The 23,123-nt window shown below is 36.4% G+C and overlaps 1 protein-coding gene across 3 annotated transcripts in view; it reads right to left on the bottom strand.

The window, feature by feature from the left end:
- Window positions 1-2,270: 2,270 nt before the first annotated feature.
- The window catches only part of NLGN4X (neuroligin 4 X-linked), a gene marked incomplete at its 5' end in the record, with an annotated part of 147,505 nt that continues 126,652 nt past the window's right edge, over window positions 2,271-23,123 (bottom strand). For all 3 annotated transcript variants that reach the window (XM_082011463.1, XM_082011464.1, XM_082011465.1), the window contains 3 exons: window positions 2,271-3,697; window positions 11,576-12,365; window positions 14,210-14,395. In XM_082011463.1, coding sequence (XP_081867589.1) covers window positions 2,848-3,697; window positions 11,576-12,365; window positions 14,210-14,395 — 1,826 coding nt within the window. In that variant the 3' untranslated portion in view covers window positions 2,271-2,847. The remainder of the gene's footprint in view (window positions 3,698-11,575; window positions 12,366-14,209; window positions 14,396-23,123) is intronic.

Below are 23,123 nucleotides of genomic sequence, written 5' to 3'. Positions count from 1 at the left end.
ATCATTACTTAAGGCAAAAACAAAAAAATTGCAAAACAATAACAGAAGAAACCATTAAACCCTGCGTGCCTCTTAAGGTCAAGAATATAAGCCTGGGAAAGTAGTTTTGTTTTTCTTTTACAGTTTGCAAAGTATATTTTGATGTCATTATTATAGAATTCTATGAAGACCCTATAAATCTGTTCCCTCTATAAATCATACATCAGTCCAGATGCATCAAATTATTAAATCAACTTGATTGTAATTACCTTTAAAAGCTAAAATCATTCACTTACAGGAACTTTTTTTTTTACCCAAATGTCACAAGCCTGACACAGTACTGTACATATTGCTAGCAGAAGACAATTGGAAGTACTAAACAAATACTGTAATTCACATTACAAACATACCCGACTGATTATGATGCCAAGCATCATTACCTTTTTTCACTTTTTTCTTCTTTTTCTTTTTTTTTTCTTTTTTTTACTTTTTTTTTTTTTTTTAAGAGTTATGAACTGGTGCGTCTCAGCTGAAGCATTACATAGGTAGTGGAAATGGCCTGGTAAAGAGTCAGAATTAATCAACATTATGAGATGGACCGGTGGAAAAAAAAAAAAAGTTTTTCATTTGCTACTAGTTTTACTTTGGAGTTGTTGCTTCATCACATTCCAACCTGAGCATCCAGGTCAGGTTTATAGCACATTTATTACATAGAAAGGATTATATCAGCCACATGTTGCATTTTTATCATGTCATTATCTTTCTTTTTATTTCTTTCCTTCAGAATCTGTGTTACTGCCTGCTACAACAAGGAGTTGTGGAGATGAATAGACCTCAGTTAATCACCTTGTCTTTGATCTTATTTGTAGGGGTGATTATTCCAAAATATTTTATTAGAAAACAAAAAGCGTAGAAAACAAGAAGAGGTACAAGGCAGCTTGTGTTAGATACTTATGGGACATAACGATATTGATGCAGCTTAGTTGTGAATTAATAATAGAAAATACATCTGGGATAATCATGTTCAAGTGCAGACCAATTTGTTCAACTATCTTTGGTTACTATCTCTCAATGATGGAGTAACTTTCAAAGACAAAATATAAAGCAATCTTCATCTGCGAGAACTTATTTCTAGCTTTTCACATTCAAATCAGTTGTTTGAATGAAACAGCTAAGTCCTTTTGTTTGATAGCTGTGCTTGGCCCCTGGTTTCCTAGTGAAGGAAGAGCAGAAGGGAATAATCAGCTAAGAATTTTGCCCTTCCTGAGAGTGATGCTCTCTGGGATTTTTGGTTTTATTCAGATGCAGAAGAGTTGATGACATCTCTGCTTCTCTTTTCATAATGTTCACTATGGGACTGCTGTGTAATAAATAACAAAAAAAGTATTTTCTGAGAGATATGCTCTCAAACACAAAACAGGATACTGGGCAGAGAAGTTCTTTACACACTGATCGTTTCTGAACACTTTAAAAAACAGCCAGCCGACCAACCCACCATTTCCCCACTTTCAAACTGTGGTTTTATTTCGCTTAGCACAGCTAAGAAGGTGCTTTCTCAGCTGAGATTCTGCTGCAACTGCTGGTGAATAGAGAGCTAGTTTTCCTCAGAAAAGGCTGACCAAAACACAGGCTATCTTTGCTTTTGTCAGGGCACAAAACTCTTCCTAATGTATCACAATAACCAAGAACTATAAACTGGACTCTCAATATATATTATTGGATGTTTCTTGGTTCAGTTCAACAAGCTTAAAATAATAATGATTTTCTTTCGTGGTTTTTTTCACCCATTTTCCAATCCATTGATGTGTTGCAATTTAAGAAAGGCTAACACAAAATTAAATTATAGCAAAAAAAGTTTCAGAAAAAGAACAACAATCTCCTATGAATACTTTAACATGCACTAGTGTAACCTGTAAGAGAAAATATGCAGGTCACACAAACAACTGTATCCTCTGCATGACACCATGGCCTTTTATAAATGAAACATGTTAGAAAAAACTCATGGTTTTTGTTTACCACTAGTAATTAAGAAGAAACTCCTCCTTTGGGCTTGGAGGAAACAGAGGTGATATGACTAATGTATATACACATAGGTCACAACCGAATGCACAATCTTTCTAAAAGCTCTTTTCAAACTGAAAACATCAATAAAAGCTTCTTCTTTTTGTTTGTTTGTTTTTAAACTCACAGCTATGTACATTTTTACAAAGTGTCTTTAAATATAGTTCAGGCTGGCAAGTCATCTCTTTGCACAGAACTATACGTGTTTTACTGCATAGTCAGTCCTCCTCTTTTTTTTTTTTCATTTTTGTTTTTAATAATAAAATTCTATTTCCCCCATCTGGATTACAGCTTCATATACTGGGTAAAAGCCCATTGTGATGTCTTTGTTTTAACAAGGGCCATTCATGGTATGGCACATAAACAATTTTTTTAATTATTTTATTTGTTAAAAAAACTAAACCAAACCAAAACAAAAACAAAAAAACAAAACACCTGTACAGTCACTGGCTCTGTGTTCCAGAAGACTCTGCTTTGCTTGTTACACTCAAAACACCATTTTAAGTGACTTCTTCTGGCCTCAACTTTCAATCAAAGTGGCTGAGATCTTAAAGCAGTATCATAACAGCAATGTACACTTTTCACATTTCACAGGGTTTGTAGCTGATCTTTAACATCAGAGAGTTTCTGTGGGAAGGATCAGTAAGAAAATAATGACTGTCCTTCACTTTTGCTTGTTTTTACTTTAGATTTTGACAAGGTGTTCAATGGACGGTATCATAATTTTTTCCTCTTCTTTTTTTTTTTGTGTTTTTTGTTTTTTCATTCTTCCAAGTGGCTTGTGAGAGTAGAGAGGGAAGGGCTGAGCTATACCCTAGTGGTCGAATGTCCATGGGGCAAATTTGTACTGTTTTGTCCTCCACTGAAGGTGTTGAAAGTATGCAAAGGCTGCATTCCTGTTAATGTATTTGGAATCATGGTTATGGTGTTGGGTGTCATTAGCGGGATATCATCTGGGGACCTTCTCAAAGTAAGCGTGTAGTCAGGTGGACAGGTTAGTCTCAGTGTGTCATGGGCCTGCAGTGATTCACACTCATGGTCATGTTCTAGCTGTTTCATCTGCAAAGACATAATCTCTTCATTTTGTATGTGTGCGATATCGTTGGTTGTGTTCCTCTGGGGGCTAGGGCGCCTGTGAGTCTCGTGACGCCGCTTGTCCTTCTTGTAATATAATGCAGCAAAAGCTAAAATATTGAGGAACAGCAAGGATGCCCCCACAGCAATGGTGACGCTCAGCTCTGTGGAGTAATCTCGCTTGTTTTCTATCAGAACTGTCGTATCCTCTGGAGCTGTTTTATGGGTGTCTTTTGAATGTTTGGGATTGTTGGCAGGTGTCATTGCTGGACGTTTGGTGGCTGGCCACAATTTACCTGGTGAACGTCGCGTCACATAAGGAAATGATGTCATGTCAGGAGGGGGGACTTTAGTTGTTGTGGAAACGTACTGAAATATTTCATTCAGGTTGTGAAGGTGAGGTACAAGCTCCAACCAGAAAGCAACTTTTGTTGCTCGGTAATGATCACGAACTCGGGGTTTCAGGCCAATATGCAGATAAAGCTGGTCTTTAGGATTGTATTTGGACCAGGCCACTTCTTCAAAGCGGTTGGGTTTTGTGTGGATAAACTTTGTGTCTTGTGGAACAGGCTGGTTTGGATCTCTACAAAAATAAAAACAGGTAATATTATAGCCATTAAAAAAACAAAACACAAAACCAAAAAAAACCAAAAACCCAAAAAAACCCTCCATCCTTTAGTTAATGGTTTGTCTGATAATTACCATAACTTAAAAACAGAATCTTCACAACAGATGCTAATAAACAAACAAAAGAAAAAAAAAATTACTTACTGTAGATCTGAGACACTATAATACTTTTTTACATGAAAACGGACAAAGAGTTCTGTTTCAGCTCCCAAAAGCTTATCTGAAGTTCTGTCATGCAGTAACATACTTCAAAGCTGTCTTAGAGAGGTATTACCTACCTTTCCCCATAGTAAAAGTATAAGTTCAGCTCTTCTCAAGGTTTGACATTAACTTTCTCATTTAAGGTGCCACTACTTCCACTGTTGTAAGTAGTAAATACGGGCATCTAATCCCTATGGCAATGTTGGAAGTCCATGTGACCATAAAAATTTATACTAGCTGTTTAGATTACATAAAAAACTTCAAAACATGAAGTAGCAGGGCTAATACATGTAACTGTGAACTATTTGTGTTCCTTTACTGAGTTATTAGTCCCCTTTCGTTCAAATATCTACTTTACGGTAAAGCCTTTGAAGTATTTGTATGTCACAAATCTTTCCATTGTTTGCATCAGCAGATTACTATTTGAAAGTTTCACGTGCTCATTGCTACTAAATAATGTTTAATGGGCATAGGACAGTGAGCCTTAATTCTGCTCCAGTTTGTAGGGATGAGAGATATGTCAGCTGAGACCAACAAGTTTTATAGTAGTTAAGCAGCAATAGAGATAAGACTAGTACATTACTTGGAGATAATTTCAAAATTGGTAATCCAAAAATTTAATTGGAATTATGCTTTTCCCATCTTTTCTTTTTTCTTTTCTTCCTGTAGGTTCAGAATAAAAATAAACCAATGGTACAAAAAGCATTTAAATGTGGTTATTGTCTATGTACCTTTATAATTTTGGAAACTTTATGTAAATATGACTTCCTCATGACATGGAAAAATAACGAAATTTAAAATTACTAATACTGAGTTTAATATTCTGTTGTTCATGAGTTTGAATCTTCTTTTGCAGCAAAGAGTATTTTCTGGGGCTTTGTGATATATTATACTGAAAGTACATGATTCATTTTCTGTGCATTACATTAAGAACTTTCCATTCTCCTTTCCATTCCCATATGTATTAGTTTATTTCCTGTGAAAATTATTCTAATATTTTCCTTTTCTTCCAATATTCTGTTATGTATGTTATGGGAATACTAAGACCCACTGCTAGAGATTTTAAAGCATCTTAGTTTTTTTCTTTTTCCATTTTCAAAAGCTCATGAACATGATTGCCTAGCTTAGCATTCCTTTGCTATTCATAAAGAGCTATTCCTTAGTTCTTAAACCAGACTGGTAATCTGATTTTAATAATCTTATGATTCCTGTATTCATCTGTTTACCTGCAAGAATATATCTTACCTTTCTTTGAGTGAAAGGAAGAATTATTTTTCTATCTAATTTTGGTACTTTGGTTTATTTATGCTTGTGGTTTTAGGTGTTTAGGTTTTTTGGGGGGCTGTTTCATTTTTTTTATATTGTACTGTATCAAATCTTTCCCATCTCAATAAGATATAAACTAGGGATTCCAGAACTCTGCCTATTTCATCCGTCCATCCATCCATCCATCTATCTATCTATCTGTCTATCTATCTATCTATCTATCTATCTATTTTTCATTTTATATAATAGTAATTAGCCAAATTGTGTTAATTCTGAACAAAAAGTTAATTTCTTAGTAATTGTTCATCCTAGTTGGACCTAGAGGAGTAATATCCGCTTCCAAGTAGTACCACAGCAAATGTATGCTGCTACTTTGAGGGATTCTAACATGCTTTCAAGAAGGAAATAGAAGTATTTCTTTTGTTCTTAAAGAGCAGACTGAAAGTTTTGGAAAATTCACAGGAGATGATATTGTCTCAATTCAATATAGCTACTACTGTAGTACCTTGGGGTTCAACACATACATTCTAAAGCGAAGTAAAATCAGCAAGATTATCAAATTGCAAAACATTTTTCTTGTCCGAAAGAATCCTGCAAGAGTTACAGCAGAAAAGACTTGTGTTCCTCCCACTTGCTGTTCTGATTGACAGCATAAAAGACTGTGGGAAGGGTCCTGCAGAAAATATATAAATTAAGCTAGCTCATGTAAACAAGTTACACTTGATACACAGTACAGAAGATGAAGAAACTGAGCACTCATTTCAAAGAGCCAAACTGGACATGCACTTTTTTTTAATTACCTTTGTTTTAATGGCCCCATAAAAATGCCAGCAGATGGTGATTTTAGCAACTAAACATTTTTAAATTAGTATTCCCTCCCCCTACAAACAGCCTACAAAACAAGTAAATATCAACTTCCCTTTCCTTTCCCTCTCTTCCATTCTCTACCTCCGTCTCTCCTTTTTAACTATATCTATTAGGAATAGCCAATTATGCTGCCACCTCCTCCAAACACAAGAGAGAAAATTACATTACGTGAGGCTAATCTTGTATTTCAGGTTTTGTTTACACGGCTGTGTGTGGGCATGAAGCTGTCCATTGAAACAAAGAACACAGAAAAAAATCAGCCAGCCCTACAGACAAGTCATTTCTTTGCTGAGGGTATCAGAACTTTACCATTGGCATCAACTCTAGGGTTGATCACTTAGTAACTGAATAAATGGTCTGAATATTCTCTCTGAATTTGGAGGGTAGGTATCTACATGGTCATTTTTCACAAGAAAATAGAATAACTAAGTCCCGTCCTAAATAGAAGATCTATTAATGCATAGATCTTGGTTTTACAGACTAATGATACTTTTCCAAATATATTCAGTGAATAAAAATAAGAGGATTTTTAATTTCCTTGGCCCTCCTCCTGTGTACACTGGAGACAATTAATAAAATCATAACATTACAACTTATGACATTAAGTCTCTTTCTTGGGTAGCTGGGCAGTTTATCCTATTATGAACACTTTTCCAGTATTATAAATAGCCATAAAATATAGATGTGCCTACAATCATTTCTCCTATCAAATCAGCTATTTGACAAAACTTTTGATCTCTTACTTCAACTTCAAATTTCCTTTTGGTTTTTTTAACCTCTCACATCACCTTTGTGTTTCTGGACAGTCTTCAGGATCCAGTGTGTAATCACAGAACAAAAGACTGCTAAGAAACCTTCCTTTAAAAACCCACTGAAATCATGGTGATTAAAACATAACCTGAATAATATATTTTCAGTTCTGTTCTTCTTCCAGTAATGGCTCTCATAGGGACTAGATAACTTGTTTCCCAATCCTATTAGTTGGCAGGGAGGCTTCTTTTTTCCTTCATCCTATTGCTAGAACAAAATTGATGATTATTGTTGCTTATTTTGCTCTCCGATGATTTATTTTCACCACCTTTAGATTTAATTTAAACAGCTTCTCCATCAAAAAATGCCCCATCATAAGATGCCTGAACTTGTCTTCCATATGATAGAAGACCGTATGATGGTCTTTCTGGTCTTATCTAGTGTATTTTTTTATTAATGTGCAGAATCATTTGTTTTCACCTATCACTTTTTTTGCTCACTTTCAGCCTGCATTGTTTTTGCTCAATTTAACATATTGCTGTTTATTGTAATTTGATTCACTCCTCATGGGCTACAAATGTTTATTCAAAGCATTGATTTTTTTCTCAGGTGATATAAAGTCAATGTGTCTGCAATGGATGCTGACTGAAGAGCAACACACATTCATGTTCACAAGGTGAACTAGTAGCTGACCTGGAGGGCAAATGATGGAACTGAATATTTCATATCTAGTGTTATTGGCATGGGAAGAATGGTGGGGAATCTTAAGAAGTTTTCTCTTATCCTGAATTCTGTATAACATGTTGAAATACTTTTTACCACTTCTGCAACAGCATTAACTGTCACTTAAGACAATGAAACTGTTATGTTAATGAACTTTTTATTTTATTTCATTCTTATTCTTTTGTGTCATTCTCTAACTTCGTTGGAGAGCAAAATGTCTTATCAGTTACACATTGAGTCTGTCTCCAAGACACTGAAAGGTCCCTTGATCATTTATTTTCTTTCATCAGTTCTCTTTTCTCCATATGGAAAGAAAAAAAATGAGAGAAAAACTGTGTGGCATTTCTTCATGCTTCCAATGATTTTTCATGTTGTCACAATATTAATAATGGTACAGCCATTCCTGCCTGAAGCACTGGTACACGAGCATATTTTCCCTTACCTCCTTTCCTCACTTACAACCGGGTCCCACTGTTGCCACGCTCTCAGTCAGCTATTATTGCTACTAAGGAAAGCAAACCGTAAGTACACTGCTTCATTTGACTAACACAGATTGGCCATTGGAAACAGTTATTTCTTCAGAGAAAAACACCAAAAAGAAATGCAACAGCCTCATAAAGGAGTTCACAGAGGATTGATTTGATAATACACTTTAAACATTGTAAGTTTAATTGTGTCTTCCATTAGAAAGCCAAACAATATAAAACGTAGACATCCTTAATAACTCAGTTAGGTTTTTACTTCAGAATCAATGGTAGTAAAATAATTCAGGAGTATTTATCTGAATTACAAAGGAAAAAAAAAGAATATATCCTTTAAGTCTTTATCTTTCCCATCACCAAGCTAGATAGAGCTGGATGAATGGAAGCAAAAATAGACTCTTACAACTCCTCAAAAAGGGTAGTTTTTAGAAACCCGATAGATGCCTCTAACGAGAGCATGGCTTCGTATCTACTCTATGAAACTTCAAATCCTTCTTCACAAGAATGTAGCTAGCAAAGTATCCATGAAGGGCTGGCACACATCCCCTCATGTCGTTTATTTTCCCTCTGCTGATGCATCTGCAAAGGATGTAACATGGCCCTAACTAACAGAACATTTGAGCATATAAAATTATTTAGGATAATTTAGGATAGTGCTACTGGCAGCAGACTGAACTTTAACTGCACCTCTTAATGAAGCTCGCATATAATTTTGCAGATAGTGGAATCAAAAGCTGTATTTTCATGTCATTTTTGTATACCAAACGTAGTTTCTCACACCTACTGTGTAAAAAATTGCTTTCTTATTTCTAAGGCATGTTAGAAAAATAGTTTAGACTGTTAATAAAAAAAAAAAGGTCATATCAAGGTAGTAAATGGAGGATTAACAAAATGCAGCTTCCAGGTATTCATATCAAGCACCATCCATTTGCCATTAAACACTTTGTCACCTCTTATTTGCTAGCTTCAGTAACTGACTTCAAAGTAAAACACAATAAAAACAGTGTACCTTGTGCTGTGTCTTTGACCTAGTGTTTTTATAGGATTGACCTGCCCTGCAAACCCAGCCTTGGCACCAGACCCATTAAACAAAGTGTGTTTTTAGCAGCGGGTGGCATGCCAGTTAAAAGCCTAGCACAGTCCATCAGAATGATGCACCACCTGAGTTGTAATTATACAATAAGTACCTGGATACAGCTTCTGTGGGAGAGTCATCAAGATTGGAAAAGTCTCAGAGACATTAAAATTAAATAAATAAATCTGCAGGTTTAATGTTAAGGCTCACTTACAGGAAGATGTGGAATCATAATATCTTTCAATTAACAGATTTTTTGTATGTGTTGCCATGGGTACAAACAAAAAGCAAGACAAGTTCTATCAGAATAAGGATGGGAAATGATCAATTAAAAAAAGGGTGGCAAAACCACAAAACAAAGCTCCCAACAATGCAGTCTTGAGCCATATCAATCTTTTTGAGCGTTGGAGGACCTGAGTGGGCACATGGATTCCAGATTGTATGTTGGAGGGTAGAGAGGAGAACAGTTACCCCAGATATGTCCCCTGTTGCTCTAGGCCTGAGGTGTTACAACCTTCCCTTTTCCATTAGAAACATCAAAGGTGCAGAGCAAAAGTAATCTTAAAACAATATTACTTTCTTCCAACTATTCTCTTGTACTATCCAATCAATTAATCAATATTCATATAAACAAAGAAAAAAACCCCCAACAAGGTAATACATCTGGTGTTGCTCTTTTCTTTTCCTTGTGAAAACTGGAATTTTACAGTTAGAGGTCATTTTTAATAACACCTCTTTCAGACTGTCTATAAAGGACAAGTTTGTAATAGAAGATATACCCCATTCCTGTCTCATTAACAATGGCAAAGTTTCAGAAATGACTAATGGCTCTCCCAAAGCATCTGTTGTGCCTTTAGGTGAGTATGACAATGGGTTCATAACCAGAGAAGTGAGTGATGGCATGTACAGCCTACTGAAATTATCTTTCAAGCAGCAACAGTTGGAAAGTGCTTGCAATGATGAGTCATAGTGGCACCTGGGATTGTGAGAAGCTCCTGTCAGCCTCAAAAAATTGGTTAAATAAGACTTCTTATTCTACAGGGAATAGTCATAAGCTAATTGTAAATAATAGTGAGACTGTGGAGACCTTGCATGTCCATAATAATTCCAGTGATGTATACCTGTGAGGACTTGAAGTCCTCTATGTATATGTGGCACTTAATCTATAAAAATAGATAGACTGATGTATCTATCTATCACACTTTCTGAGTGTGCGGTACAGCCAGCATGCGGCATTCTCTGTCCATAAACGAAGCTTTCATCCTGAAGACTGCCCATCTCAGTACTGATGACTTCTTGTTGTCAAATACATCTAAATCTTTCACAGTTCATTCGCTATTGTTGCAGTACTGTGGGATTTCTGCATGCAAAATTACCTGTTTGTCTAGAATGCAGTGCACCAAAAGCTTTCTTTTTGCCTTGTAAATTGACCTGAACCATTTGATTGTTTTTTATTCAATTCATGCTTGAGGTTTTTGCTAAGACTGCAAAATCTCTTTCCCTTGAACGTCATTTGGATTCATTAAAGGCTGCAAGAGCTGCTGAAGCCTCTGAATGTTTCTCACCAGGCATCTCTGAATTTTTCTTATATAGCTGCATACTATTCACTGCAGTGCAGTAAAGCAGCAGTTTCCAGAGCCCAATCCTGCCATTAAACATTCATTGGAAAGATTTACAGCCCCTTTGTGCCACAAGTATCTTTGTTTTAATTCAGTACCGAAGACTCAAGGTTAACAAAAAAGCCCTTGCTGCTCAAGTAAAATACTGCAATACTCTTTAAAGGAATGCTATAGGAAGAGGACAGAAATGATTAATAGCACTTGCAGATTAAGCTGCTTTGAGGGTTCTTTCCTTGATGTTTACAGCTCTATTCCAGCAAAACATTGATGTCTTTATTTTGTTTCATAAGAAGAATTAATTTAAATTTTTAACCTTCTTAAAGCAAAATTTATATCTGAGTCTCTTCTTCATTCCAGTCAAGTACTTATTATTGCTATTATAGCCCTCAGAGGAAAAATCTTTCCAGTATCTGCCTTTCTGTTCCAATTCTTCCCTGAGTCCCCATCCCTGTGAAGGTTGCTACAAACAAGAACTTCCTTTCTTTTGTAACAGATAAGTGTTATCTGCCTGACAGTTCCTTCTTCAAGTAGCAGATATGTTGCCTCTCATTTTTCAGTATCTTAGTGAGCTGCCTTTTCTCTGAGACATGCTTTGTCTTAATAATTGCCCTATTTTTTGAATCAAAAATACAGTGCATTATTATTCTCACTGAGCTACTGAAAGAAAATAGTTTGAGGGAACACACTAATTAAAAATCTATTAAATATGAATAAGTCCCAGTTACCTTCCGTCTTACGCGAATAGTGCTATAATATTACTGCAAGATCAGGGTTTGAAGCCACTGCAACGGGATACTGTCTATTTTAGAAGTATGCTATTAACAAAAAGGAATGTTGGGGGACAAACTTACCCAGTTTTGGCAAAGTTAGTCCAGTATGTCATAACTACTGCACTGAGCATGACATCATTCTTGGAAAAGTTGCAGTTGAACAGTTCTGTGGGGCCAATCATAGGAATTCCAAACACGTAAGGGACTTCATCACCATGAGCTGAATCAGCCCAGCTGGGTTTCATTTCACTTTGGCAATGGTGATAAAATGCATAGAAATATGTTGGAGATCCATACTGGGCATGCAGGTCAGCAGTAGCAACAGCTGGAGCAACCCACTGGTGGTCTGTAAAAAGAGCGACCAGGGTCTTCCGTCTTGTTTCGGGGTTTTCTTTGTCCGCCCAGTCGGTGTACATGAATTTAATGGTCTCTCGCAATGTATCTTTCCCTTCTGGATAACCATACAGATTGTCCACAAAATTGGAGACAGAAAAGTCAAAATCATTGGGGGAAACACCATCTTCGTTGTCTACAATGCCGTCCACAAATTTTAAACCTTCCCCTTGATTCACGCCCAGCATTATATCATAGTTAAGGAATTCCCCTTGTTCCATGAGAATCTGAGGATCATCTGGAATCACATCTCCATCTATCACAGGCCCAAAGGCAATGTGGTAAGTGGCTGGAGTGATGGTCTGTTGAATGAGTTCTTTGTAATTCTTATTACGAAGACATTCAACCAAATCAGTGGTATCCAGCATGTCGCAGCCCACTTTATCTGCCAATATCCGAGTGTACTTGGCAGGCTGATAGTTCACTGCCCAGCTGGACAGGGCTGTTCCACTCTGTATGATTGCCTTTTGGAACAAACCTGCAAATTGTTTAAATGCAAATCCAATTATACATTGAAAAAAAATAATTAAAAGCAGATTTCACTAAGCAAAGAAAGCTTTGATTGTACAATAACTAAAGAATGCATATACCCAAATTTCAATTCAATTTCCATATATTCTACTCACTGCTACCTTTTTACAGTATCTCTAATAGGCTACTAATTAAAATCTCTTGTTCTTGATGCTCACACACATAAAGCAGGAAGGTTTCAGGTTACTGTTTCAAGAAAAAACCTCATGCTTGTACTGTAGCTTTTTTGCATCTTTAATGGAGGTCCCCTGGTTTTAGCACAGTGGTAGTCCTGTAAAATTTTCTTTAAAGGAGTGGCAACTACAAGCAATTATATCCTCTTCACCATGTAAATGACTCTCATAAATGTGTTCTTCAGTAGTTTAAAGGTCAAATGAAAATTACACACTCTCATTTCCTTCACAGAAGCCATGCATCATATAATTTGAAAAAAAATCTACTCTGCTAAGAGCAATTTAGTAGGCTTGAGTCTTCTACTCTGACATAATTTTTCCTTTACCATCTTATTTTTTTTTAATTATTACTATTTTTGTGCCGGGGTATGTGTTAACACTGCCTATATGTTGAATTAAACTATATATTTACATTTCTCAGAAGGAGAGTAAGACAAGATTCAGTAGTTCATTCTGGTTGTTTTATATGTACCACTGTAAAAAGATATAAAATACCCAGTCTGAAGAGCTTCTTTATGTCAGAGCACTGAAAAGCAATTAGAGCTTACTGGTGAATCTGTCCAATCTGTTTTTTTTCCTGGTAAGATCACTAAAATGGCTTATTTTATACTTTAACTAAAATGTTTGGGCCTCTTCTGCACATGGTTTCTACTGTCAACCTCTTGAAATGTCAAAGACAGCAACAGCTAAAAAAACATTTAAAGACCTTGAAGCATTTATGGCAAAAACTAGATGTGGTTAGTATACCTTCGTGATGATTAGTTACTACACACGTGACAAAATTTCAGCTATGTGATTAATTAAGTTTCTCATAGCTCCATCTGCTTGATTTTGTCATGGTTTACTCAACAGTTATTCACTGCACCCTGTTTGTATCAACAGATTGAATTGTCAGGCATAAGTCTATGTATTTCCAAATAAGGTTGTGTTTACCAGCCACCCTGCTACGACTGCTTGCTAGGGCTTGGGTTTCTGTCATAGATTTCTGTCTGTGTTAATATAATGGAAGTAGCATGGTCTTATAAATACAATAGATATTTGGTCTTGTCTTTTTTTATAAATTCTTTGTAGATTTTGTCTTATCACCAACAATATTTATGGTTCAGTACTGGTGCCGTACATTATTGGGTTTTTTTTTGGTGGGGATGAGGTATTGAGGGTAGAATTGCCACAACACAAACATTTACCAAAATCTTAAGAACTCTGTGTGGGGAGTTAAATATTTTTTTTTAATAAGGTTAAGTTATCTTATTATTAAGTAAAGAAAGCATCTAAATACATGTTGGAAGTGCAGACAAGAGCGTGTAAACAATGAAAAAGGTCACTGCCCTTTGCCCTTTTAATTAGGGCAAATTCTTTGATAGACGAGCCAGTGGAGACAGTTGATAAAGCTAGAAAAAAAATATTGCCCGCAGCATTTGTTGCGTGAAATTTCTGCTATAATAGCATTATATTTTTCACATAAAAATATTTATGTTGACTAATAAAAAAACTAGCTAGTAGGTATTTTACAAAAATTACAGACCATATGTAATTGTAATTCAGCCTACCTGATATGGCCATTTTCATTACACTACAATGTTCAAAAAAAGAAGTGCTTTGCTCAGAAGATTGTTACCTTCTGAATAGTGAGAGAGTGTCAGGAGACTGACACAGGAAGCTCCTGCCCCAGATCCAAAAATAGTAACTCTTTTTGGGTCTCCTCCGAAAGAGCCAATATTTTCTTCAATCCAACGTAAAGCTTGGATTTGGTCAAGCAATCCATAATTGCCTTTTGCAGCTTGGTCCCCAGTACTTAAAAAACCTATAGGGCAAAAAAAGATAATTTTAGTTCACCATATACAGAGTTAGCTACAGGGTATCCACATATTCACAACACATCTTCCATCTTTTCATCTTCTGTGGGGTTTTTTTGATTCTTTTTTTTAAAGGTCACAGTCCCAGTTAAATGTCTTCAGTGCAGACAGTGGAACTCATTCTGTACGCTGTTTGGCTCTGGTTTGTTTTTCCCTACTGCAGAGGTCACGTTTGTTAAAAATCATTATTTTCTTTTTGATATAATTCTATATCAATACAACAATGCAAACTGAAGATTTTAAACCTTTGATAACTGCATGTGGATAAGGTACAAAAACTTAGGAAATCATTTCAGTGCAAAGAAGTGAGATACCTAGTCTTCCACTGAAAATAAGGCTCCCTAACACATTAATTTAAATCCTTCTTACTATGGACCAAATTTATCCTGAACTACATAACTCTTTAAATTATTATACTTGTGATATGGATAGACATACTCAGAAACAGAAGAAGAATGATGAAGAAAACAGTAAAAGGTACAGGAAAAAGCCTAGGAAAGAATTACACTCCAATTTCACAAAGGATATTTATTAGGAAGATAGCAGATAAATCCTCGGCAATTCAGCCTTTGGTAGGGAGATTTTATCTGAACAAATCAGGTTTTGTCTCTTTCCTTGGAAATTGCAGAGAAATCTGTGCTGTTATTTTTTGTTCCTGTACTGTGGTTATCAGATTTTACAAACAAAGGATGACATGTTTGCTGCTTGTCTTGCAACTGAGAACAAAATGACCAAAAGACTAGGGCTGAGATTAATTTTGTTTTTCTGAAACCAGCTAAGGTGAAACATTGCAGTTATCTGCGCTGCCTATCATTCACAGTTAAGACCTTGTGCTACATCCAAATTACCACATCGAGCCATGTACTCACACTCCTCTTTTTAAGTCCCACAGACCTTTTCCTGTCAGACAACTGGAACTCAGGAGTCCATTAGAAATACCTTACAGCACACAGAAGTTTTCAGATGGACGTTACTGATTTAGGCATCACTTAAGCTGCTTTTCAAGACAAAACAATGAAATCACTTGGCTGGTGTTTCCAAGCTAATTATAAGTTCAGACAAATCTGCCAGAAGAGGGCCCCAGGACTCAGGAGATCTGCAGTCCTGGGTGCAGTTTGGGATGAGAGAATCTGTAATCTTGAGCCACCTCAGCCTGCAGTGACAAGACTTTCATGCTCCTAGGAAGGACTGCAGGAAAAGCCTGAGGTCCCTAGGGAAAAAAAGGCCTTGCAGTACATTTCACCTACTTTGGCAAAGGGGAACAGATCTCTTTGCACTGGCTGTCGTTATTTTTTCAGTGACAGGAAGAATGAAAATTCACAAGGTGGAAGGGATTTACAATAGAGAAGAAGCAGGAGAGAAGGAAAGGCAAAAGAAAAGAAGAAATTAGATGTGTCAGACATTCACACGTCAGACTTCCACCATAATGCTTTCTATGGTAGACTTCCTACAAGGAGATGCAACATCCAGCCTCAAGTTTTAAAAGCAAGATCACAAAAGGTCTAAACTTAAAATATGGAATGTTATATGGCCTACATTATGGTGGCATATATTTTTGCATGCAAGGTTAGGCATAATCGAATGGAATGTATTACCTTGCACCCAAAAGACATTTTTTTATATTTAATTAGTAATTATTAATAGGTATTTAATGTCAGCAATTGTCTGATGAGTCCTTGTATTTTTCACAAAACTGTTGCTTCAATTACAGTAATATGAATCATATTCTTACTGTTAAATAGCATTTGATATGGCTTTCTCATAAAAAAGTCTCTAATAATAGCAAGCACAATAGTTAGATTCGCAGTAACATCTTTTTTCTCTTCTATACCAATGGGGAATAAGTAAACAAACCATTAATCCATAATTGCCTCAATTTTTTTAACAGATATGTTTTTCTCTTTTCCACATGCCTTTATTATCTTTTTAGGACCGTCAAAGAAAGAATAACCCACTTGCTGGCTTTGTTGCTGCAGCTTACTACAATATTCTATAGCATTCTGTAATTAAGCCTTTATTCAATCAGAACTATGACCTCCTTGGGAGAAAGTGACTGTTGTTACCTTTAAAGCAGCATGGTAATTAATATTCAGAACCTAAACACGTTTGAGCTCTTCTAGCAGCATCAAGCTAAAGCTGGTTGATCTTTGTGATTTTGAACTCTTTCCGAATGCACTAATGTGACTGAGTAAAACTGCAGTCAATAAATACCTGATGTTAGACAAATGAAGATTTTTTGTTTCCACAGTTCTCTGATGATTTTCATTAATTGCAAGAACAAATTTTCTTAATTTAAAAACTAATCATCATGGCAAAGTGTCAGCCCCACATGACATAAACTGAATTCATATATCTGTCTTTTCTTGATGAGAATATATTTTCTTTCATGCTCTGAATACCAGATCAAAATATTTGTTCAAAGGCATTTCAAGAATTTCAGGCAAGGATTAACTATCTGTCCAGAAATACACAATACTAAGAGATCTTTTTTTTTTTCTGTGACCACTGTGAAGATTTCAGAAGAGTATCTTCATGTATCACTCTGAAATCATGAAAAAACAGGAATGCAGCTTTTTTTCTGAGATGGGATTTTGTACTCTGTGCCTTCTACATATGTGTTTTAAGTGCAGGTAAGAATATTTCCCATTTTAGAGTTTGGCATGATTTGAAGGGCATTCTGTGATCTGAAAATCCTTAGGTTGGGATTTTGATAGAACCTGAAAGTTCTTTCCACTAGCCTAATGCAACAGAGGAAGGAATGGCAATAGCTGAATATGGAAAACAAGAGCCTTTTTTTTTTTTCCTCCAAATAATGATACAGAAAGGCATTAACAGTAGTATTCTGTTCTTGACTTTGCAAATCTGTCTTCCCTGAAAGAATGATTTGGAAGGTTGACCACATGGTTCTCCCACTGCAAAATGCCATGGACAGCAAGAGCTGAAAAAGAGGATTGTGAGCGTACCCCATGTGTGTTGAGTGAAATACCCCAAATTTTCTTAGGTGACATTTGCTCCAAACTTATTGTGCTAGAGGGAAAGATGATCACCAGCTGGACTGAATAGTAACCAGGGAATTAGAGTCTTCTGAAGGAAAGGTCAGCTTGAAACAAGAGCAAAAAAAGCATGAAGGGCCAGCCATGTGGGCTGGCACACAGGGACCCTCTTGGTGTGTGGGGGGCCTTGTGGGGTGTTTTTTCCCCTGTGTGGTCAATGGAGCTGCTGGTGACCCACACAGCCTGGGGGTGGTTTGGTGCACATCTTTGCATTTGTGTGTGTGACTACAACTTTTTGGGATTAGTTATAGAAGGGTGTTTAGAAATTTACAACTGTTTAATAACCTTTCTTAAGTGTTTAGTACTGTATCTTTTGTATTGCTAATATTGGTCCTGAAAGTATAGCTCACTGACTGCTGGTTAGTTATATGTCATTAATAAATTAATAAACTGCTTTGATACTGATTTGATTTAAACCACATGAATTGAGCAGTTTTCCTTATGACAGTTCATTCTTTAAAAATAAATAAATAAAAATGCATAATTTTATGAGAGAAAACAAAATATTCTAGATTAGTTTTGCTGTATTACTTGTAATTGAAGTTGCATTTCATCCTCCATTCTTTCATGTATAGAAATGTAATGCTTTTTTTAATTGAGGTTTCTGAAGTAATAGTTTTATTTATTTTTCACTGATTCTATTAAGGAAAGCATTCCAGATGAATGATTTATTTTTAACCTACGAGATTAGCTACAGTCAAGGAGGAAGAAAACTACAAATGGAAATTACTGGGACTTTTCCTTTTCCACAGCCTTTAAAAACAAAAGGACTCATAAGATACATGCTGTCACCGACACTGTTTTGATGATGCAGTGAACACACAAAGCTACACACAAAGCTCCTTTAGATCCCGCTTGCACAAGAAGGAATCCATAGGTCTATCTTCACAGCTGATTTTCATACTATGCCACAGAAACCTTATTGAAAGACTAAACAAACCCAGCACACCAGTGGTGATATTTCCCCTTTACTACTAAAAAGTTACGTGGTGACCAACAGTGACAAATAGCAGGGGCCAATATCTATAAAATCCAGTCAGAGAGTTTACTTGTGTCCAGCTCCAGCCTTGCCATGTGGCTGGAGGCCATCCCTACGTTAGCCATGCAGAGTAAGCCTGCAAGAGTGAGTCTAGAACAGAATACTTAGACCTCATGTCCACACTGTACACATTTCATGTACTGTTTTTTACTACAGCCTAACTCTTGTCCAGCCCCATGGGCTGAATAAATGACGGTGAACATTGTGCATAAGGTGGAGCATGTCTTCCAGCTGAGATTTGCATGGAAGGGCCCAGGCTGTACTTTACAGAACCTCTCTGCAATGTGAAATGATGTGCAAGGACGTGGTGACAATACTGAGGTATTCTATGGAAAAGTACTCTTGACATGCTCTGAATTCAGATGTGCTTCTGAATTAAAACACTAGTGTGGACACACTCAAGATCAAAATTATATTCTTCCAACCACAGAATTTCAATTTCTGAGAAGCAGGCTCAGGTGTAGCTGCATTTCAGCTCTGGACCTTGTCCAGATATGTAAATAACTCAGTAGGCTGCTTAAAAACTGTAAAGCATTTCACTTATACTAAATATGATATTGGAATGTAATCTATCCTAATACTTAGACAAAAGTATTTTCAACTGAAAGTAATGTTGTGATTTATGGTCATTGAATAGATAGTTTGAGGAGGATAGCATGAGTATGTCAAGAAGCAGCATCAGTCATAACTGACATCTTTGTGTCACATAGATCAGAGGAGACATGGAAGGATGTATGTATCACTGTTAACTTTATCTGCCTAAAATCTCTGTGCCTAATTTAATATTTCTTGTACTAACCTTACAACTACTGGGGAGAGACAAAAAAAACCCCTCTAAAAGTAGCTTCAGCTTTTTAGATATCTAGCTTTGAATTGGTTGAATTGCTATCAAAGTAATTTTCTTTCTCTGTAGAAAATAAACAAATGTAGATGACCAGCTTAGACCTGACACCCTTCAGGCAAGTTTAGGTCCCTAACTAGACCCTAAGGTATCTCTAGTACTTGTGGCTCTAGTATCTCTAGTACTACTATCTCTAGTACTTGTGGCTCCTGTTGCTTGGGACAGATAGACTGGCAAAAGGGCAGACTCTGCTCTGTCTGCTTCTGAGATGAAAATACTGAATGACTCCCCTAACTTCACTCCAGTTTTCCTGGATTTAACCAGCAGAAAGTGAAGAGGAATTTCTTTCCATTTGTGGACTTGTTTTATTGCTCTTTTTTGTTCTGAAGTAGCTGTGCAGAAAAAGGGAGATTTTATCTTTCAGGAATTACTGACCTAGTCATTGCATGAATACTAAATTCACTTTAAAAAAAAAAGAAAATATAATTAAAATACATATACTTTGGAAAAAATAAAGACAAAGAAAACAAACCCAAACCACAGTTAAGTACAGTAAATTATGACCTGAGAACTATGGCCTTAGCTTTAGAGATAAATACAATCACCAAGATAACTGTAATCTTGTAGCAATTTACATTTATTTTATTGCCATATACTGATTTCTCTTTCTTTTTAAATTATTCAATAAATAAAAGACTGTAACAATTTTGCCATTTTGCACACAGTAATACCCAGTATTACACCACTGCAGGAAAAGCCCGTTCTTTACTTCATGTTTGGGCCCCTGGATCTAGTACATATCAAGTCAATTTGATGGCGGGCTGAAAACCTAAATTTCAACTGTGAGTGTTCCTCCATTGCTTTGTGCCGTCTCTTTTGTCTTCTCTTCTCTTTTGTCTTCTCTTTTGTCTTCTCTTCTCTTCTCTTCTCTTCTCTTCTCTTCTCTTCTCTTCTCTTCTCTTCTCTTCTCTTCTCTTCTCTTCTCTTCTCTTCTCTTCTCTTCTCTTCTCTTCTCTTCTCTTCTCTTCTCTTCTCTTCTCTTCTCTTCCTCTTCTCTTCTCTTCTCTTCTCTTCTCTTCTCTTCTCTTCTCTTCTCTTCTCTTCTCTTCTCTTCTCTTCCCTTCCCTTCCCTTCCCTTCCCTTCCCTTCCCTTCCCTTCCCTTCCCTTCCCTTCCCTTCCCTTCCCTTCCCTTCCCTTTCCCCTTCCCCTTCCCCTTCCCCTTCCCCTTCCCCCCTTTTCCTCCTTCCCCCCTTCCCCTCTCTCTTCCCCTTCCCCTTCCCCCTTTCCCTCCTTCCCCCCTTCCCCTCTCTCTTCCCTTCCCCTCTCTCTTCCCCTCTCTTTTCCTATTCCTCTCTCTTCCTCCCCCACCCCTTCTCTCTTTCTCTGTTTTTTTCTCTTTTGAATTTGTTTGCTCCCAAAGCAGCCGAAGCAGGAGACTAAACACTGAGCTACACTTCTGCCTTCAATTTTTTTTCCACTGCTTCCTTACTTATCCCTTCCACACTGGTTAGCAATGACATCTGAATTCCTGTATCGACACCAAATGTAAAGGAAAGCATGTATAACAGATGCATGTGTGATGGAAGTAAGTTGCCTGCTATACGTGAAGAGTGGAACAGTGGTAACAATGAACAAACCCACTTGTATTACATTATATTTTTCAAATATATTTATGTAATTTCTTTTACTTTCTCAGTTTAAACATGAGCTGTTGTATGCTTATTTAATTCTAAGCTTAAAATTTTCCATTTGACATGCATAGTGACATGGGTGCAAACATCTTTCTCTGTAGTCCATGCCAGGATGTAATAGAATAGAAGTTATTAGAAGCTTAACAGGAAGTCAGGAAAACTACAAATACAAAAGATTCCCCTGTTGTGATTTTTTGCAGGTGGGGTACTTGAGTAATTTTTTCAATAGTATCAAACAAACAAACAAAAAAATATTTCCTTTTCTCAAGGAAGAGTATTTTGCACTATTCTAGTAACTCTTAAGATAAGTTTTTTTAATCCTAAATTTATACTGCAATAAATAGTATAAAATCTCCCAGAGGAAACAGAGAAGGTTAATTTAGTGCATGAAAGCCAGTATTTTCTTACTGGTTCAAAATAATATAAAAATTTACAAATACAGTTTGGTACTGGTAAGTTGCACTGACTTTAAGATTTAAATAAAAACACAAAGCAGAAAGTTTATCAGTTATATTTGATTTTTTTCCTCATTTAGGGGGGAAAATATAAATAATGAAAGATTAAGCCCCATTCTATTATATATTTTAGTAGCTATTACAGTCAAATTTAAAAGTGCATCTTGAAATGAGATACACTCTTTACTACAAATTAAGTTGTTTTTCTTCCTCTTCTGCCCTTCACGGGTTTTCTTTAAAATAAAATATTTAATTTCTGATACATAGCCCTTACATAAAAAGCAATGCCAAACTTAAAAAGACACTTTGAATAGACAAGATAGCTATCACAATGAAAAATTAATCATCAGGAAATCTGTACAAAATCAACAAGCTAGTACATTTCGATCTGTTTGACTCCTCCTTTTTAAGCATCTGCCGTAGTGTCCGGCTTCACATTTCTTTTGTCTTTATGCCTATTCACGACTGCTGTCCAGACCTGTATAGCCTGCTGCGATTTGTTTGTCATGCAAAATTCTCACAAATAAGATTGATTTGTACAGCATCTGATCAGAAATATAGATAAGATATTTTATAAGCTATATAAATAATATACAAGAAACTATGTTTTGAAGCATAACCATTTTTTTTGTTTTCACTTGTGAAATGGCAGAGTAGGGCCTTTTTAAAGCAAAGAGCAAACTGCAAACATACAGCAGAGTCTTCATACTTTCTAATAGCTCTTGTCTGTACATATCACATTTACCACTGTAAAAGTGTACCTGTGGAACTCAAATGTTCAAGTGTTCAAATCTGAAGTGAAATCTCTTTGGGATTACTGAGTACGTAGAGACCACAGCTGGTTCAGGAAGTCCCTGAGGTATAAATATTTGGAGGCTAGAGGACTATTAGAGGGAATTATCACATAAGTTTGTCCTATGCTTATCCTTCTTTAACCATCCACAAACATCCCAAAGAGTATTTGGAGACAGTATGGTTGGCTAGATGATGTTTTGGTTGCAATCAATGTAACTATATATTCCCTTTTGTTTTGACTCTATGCGCATCTTTAACAATACCATTTATACTTTACTGCAAAGATGGTGGGATGCAAGGTGGAGTGATAGTGTCCGTGGCACATGTTTAGCAGAAAGAAAACCATTGCTGAATTATTCCTGCAGCATGAATGGCCCATGCAAAGCTGAGTAAGCATCACTGCTGCACAGACTCATTCTCTGCAGAGACTCTGAGAAAGCTATCTAGTGACTAAGACAAATGAGAGGACTGTGGAGTGGCCATGTGTGGGTCTGTGAAGAAATAGTTACACAGATACTTGTTCATCCTGGAGACAAAACAAAATTGTTTTTCCTTCAGCTGCAAAATAGTTTGAAATTTGCAGGTGCTACTGTCAAAGCCAATTTGTTAATATTCAGCAACTCAAGCAGTAGTATGGTCTGCTGTTCTAAAGTAGTGGTGCAGAAAGAAATTGCTGCCTGTTATGGTTACTTACACTACCCAGCTCCATATAACACTCATTTAAATTTTAACACAATATTTTGTAAGTGAAGAGAAAAATGGACAAGAGAAAAAGACAACTTGGCCTACAGTGTTCATATC

This window comes from Phaethon aethereus (assembly GCF_964289735.1).
Source record: "Phaethon aethereus genome assembly, chromosome: 1".
In the NCBI taxonomy this organism is placed as follows: Eukaryota; Metazoa; Chordata; class Aves; order Phaethontiformes; family Phaethontidae; genus Phaethon; species Phaethon aethereus.
The sequence above is the reverse complement of the archived record's forward strand: the minus strand, read 5'-3'. Positions and strand labels throughout refer to the sequence as shown.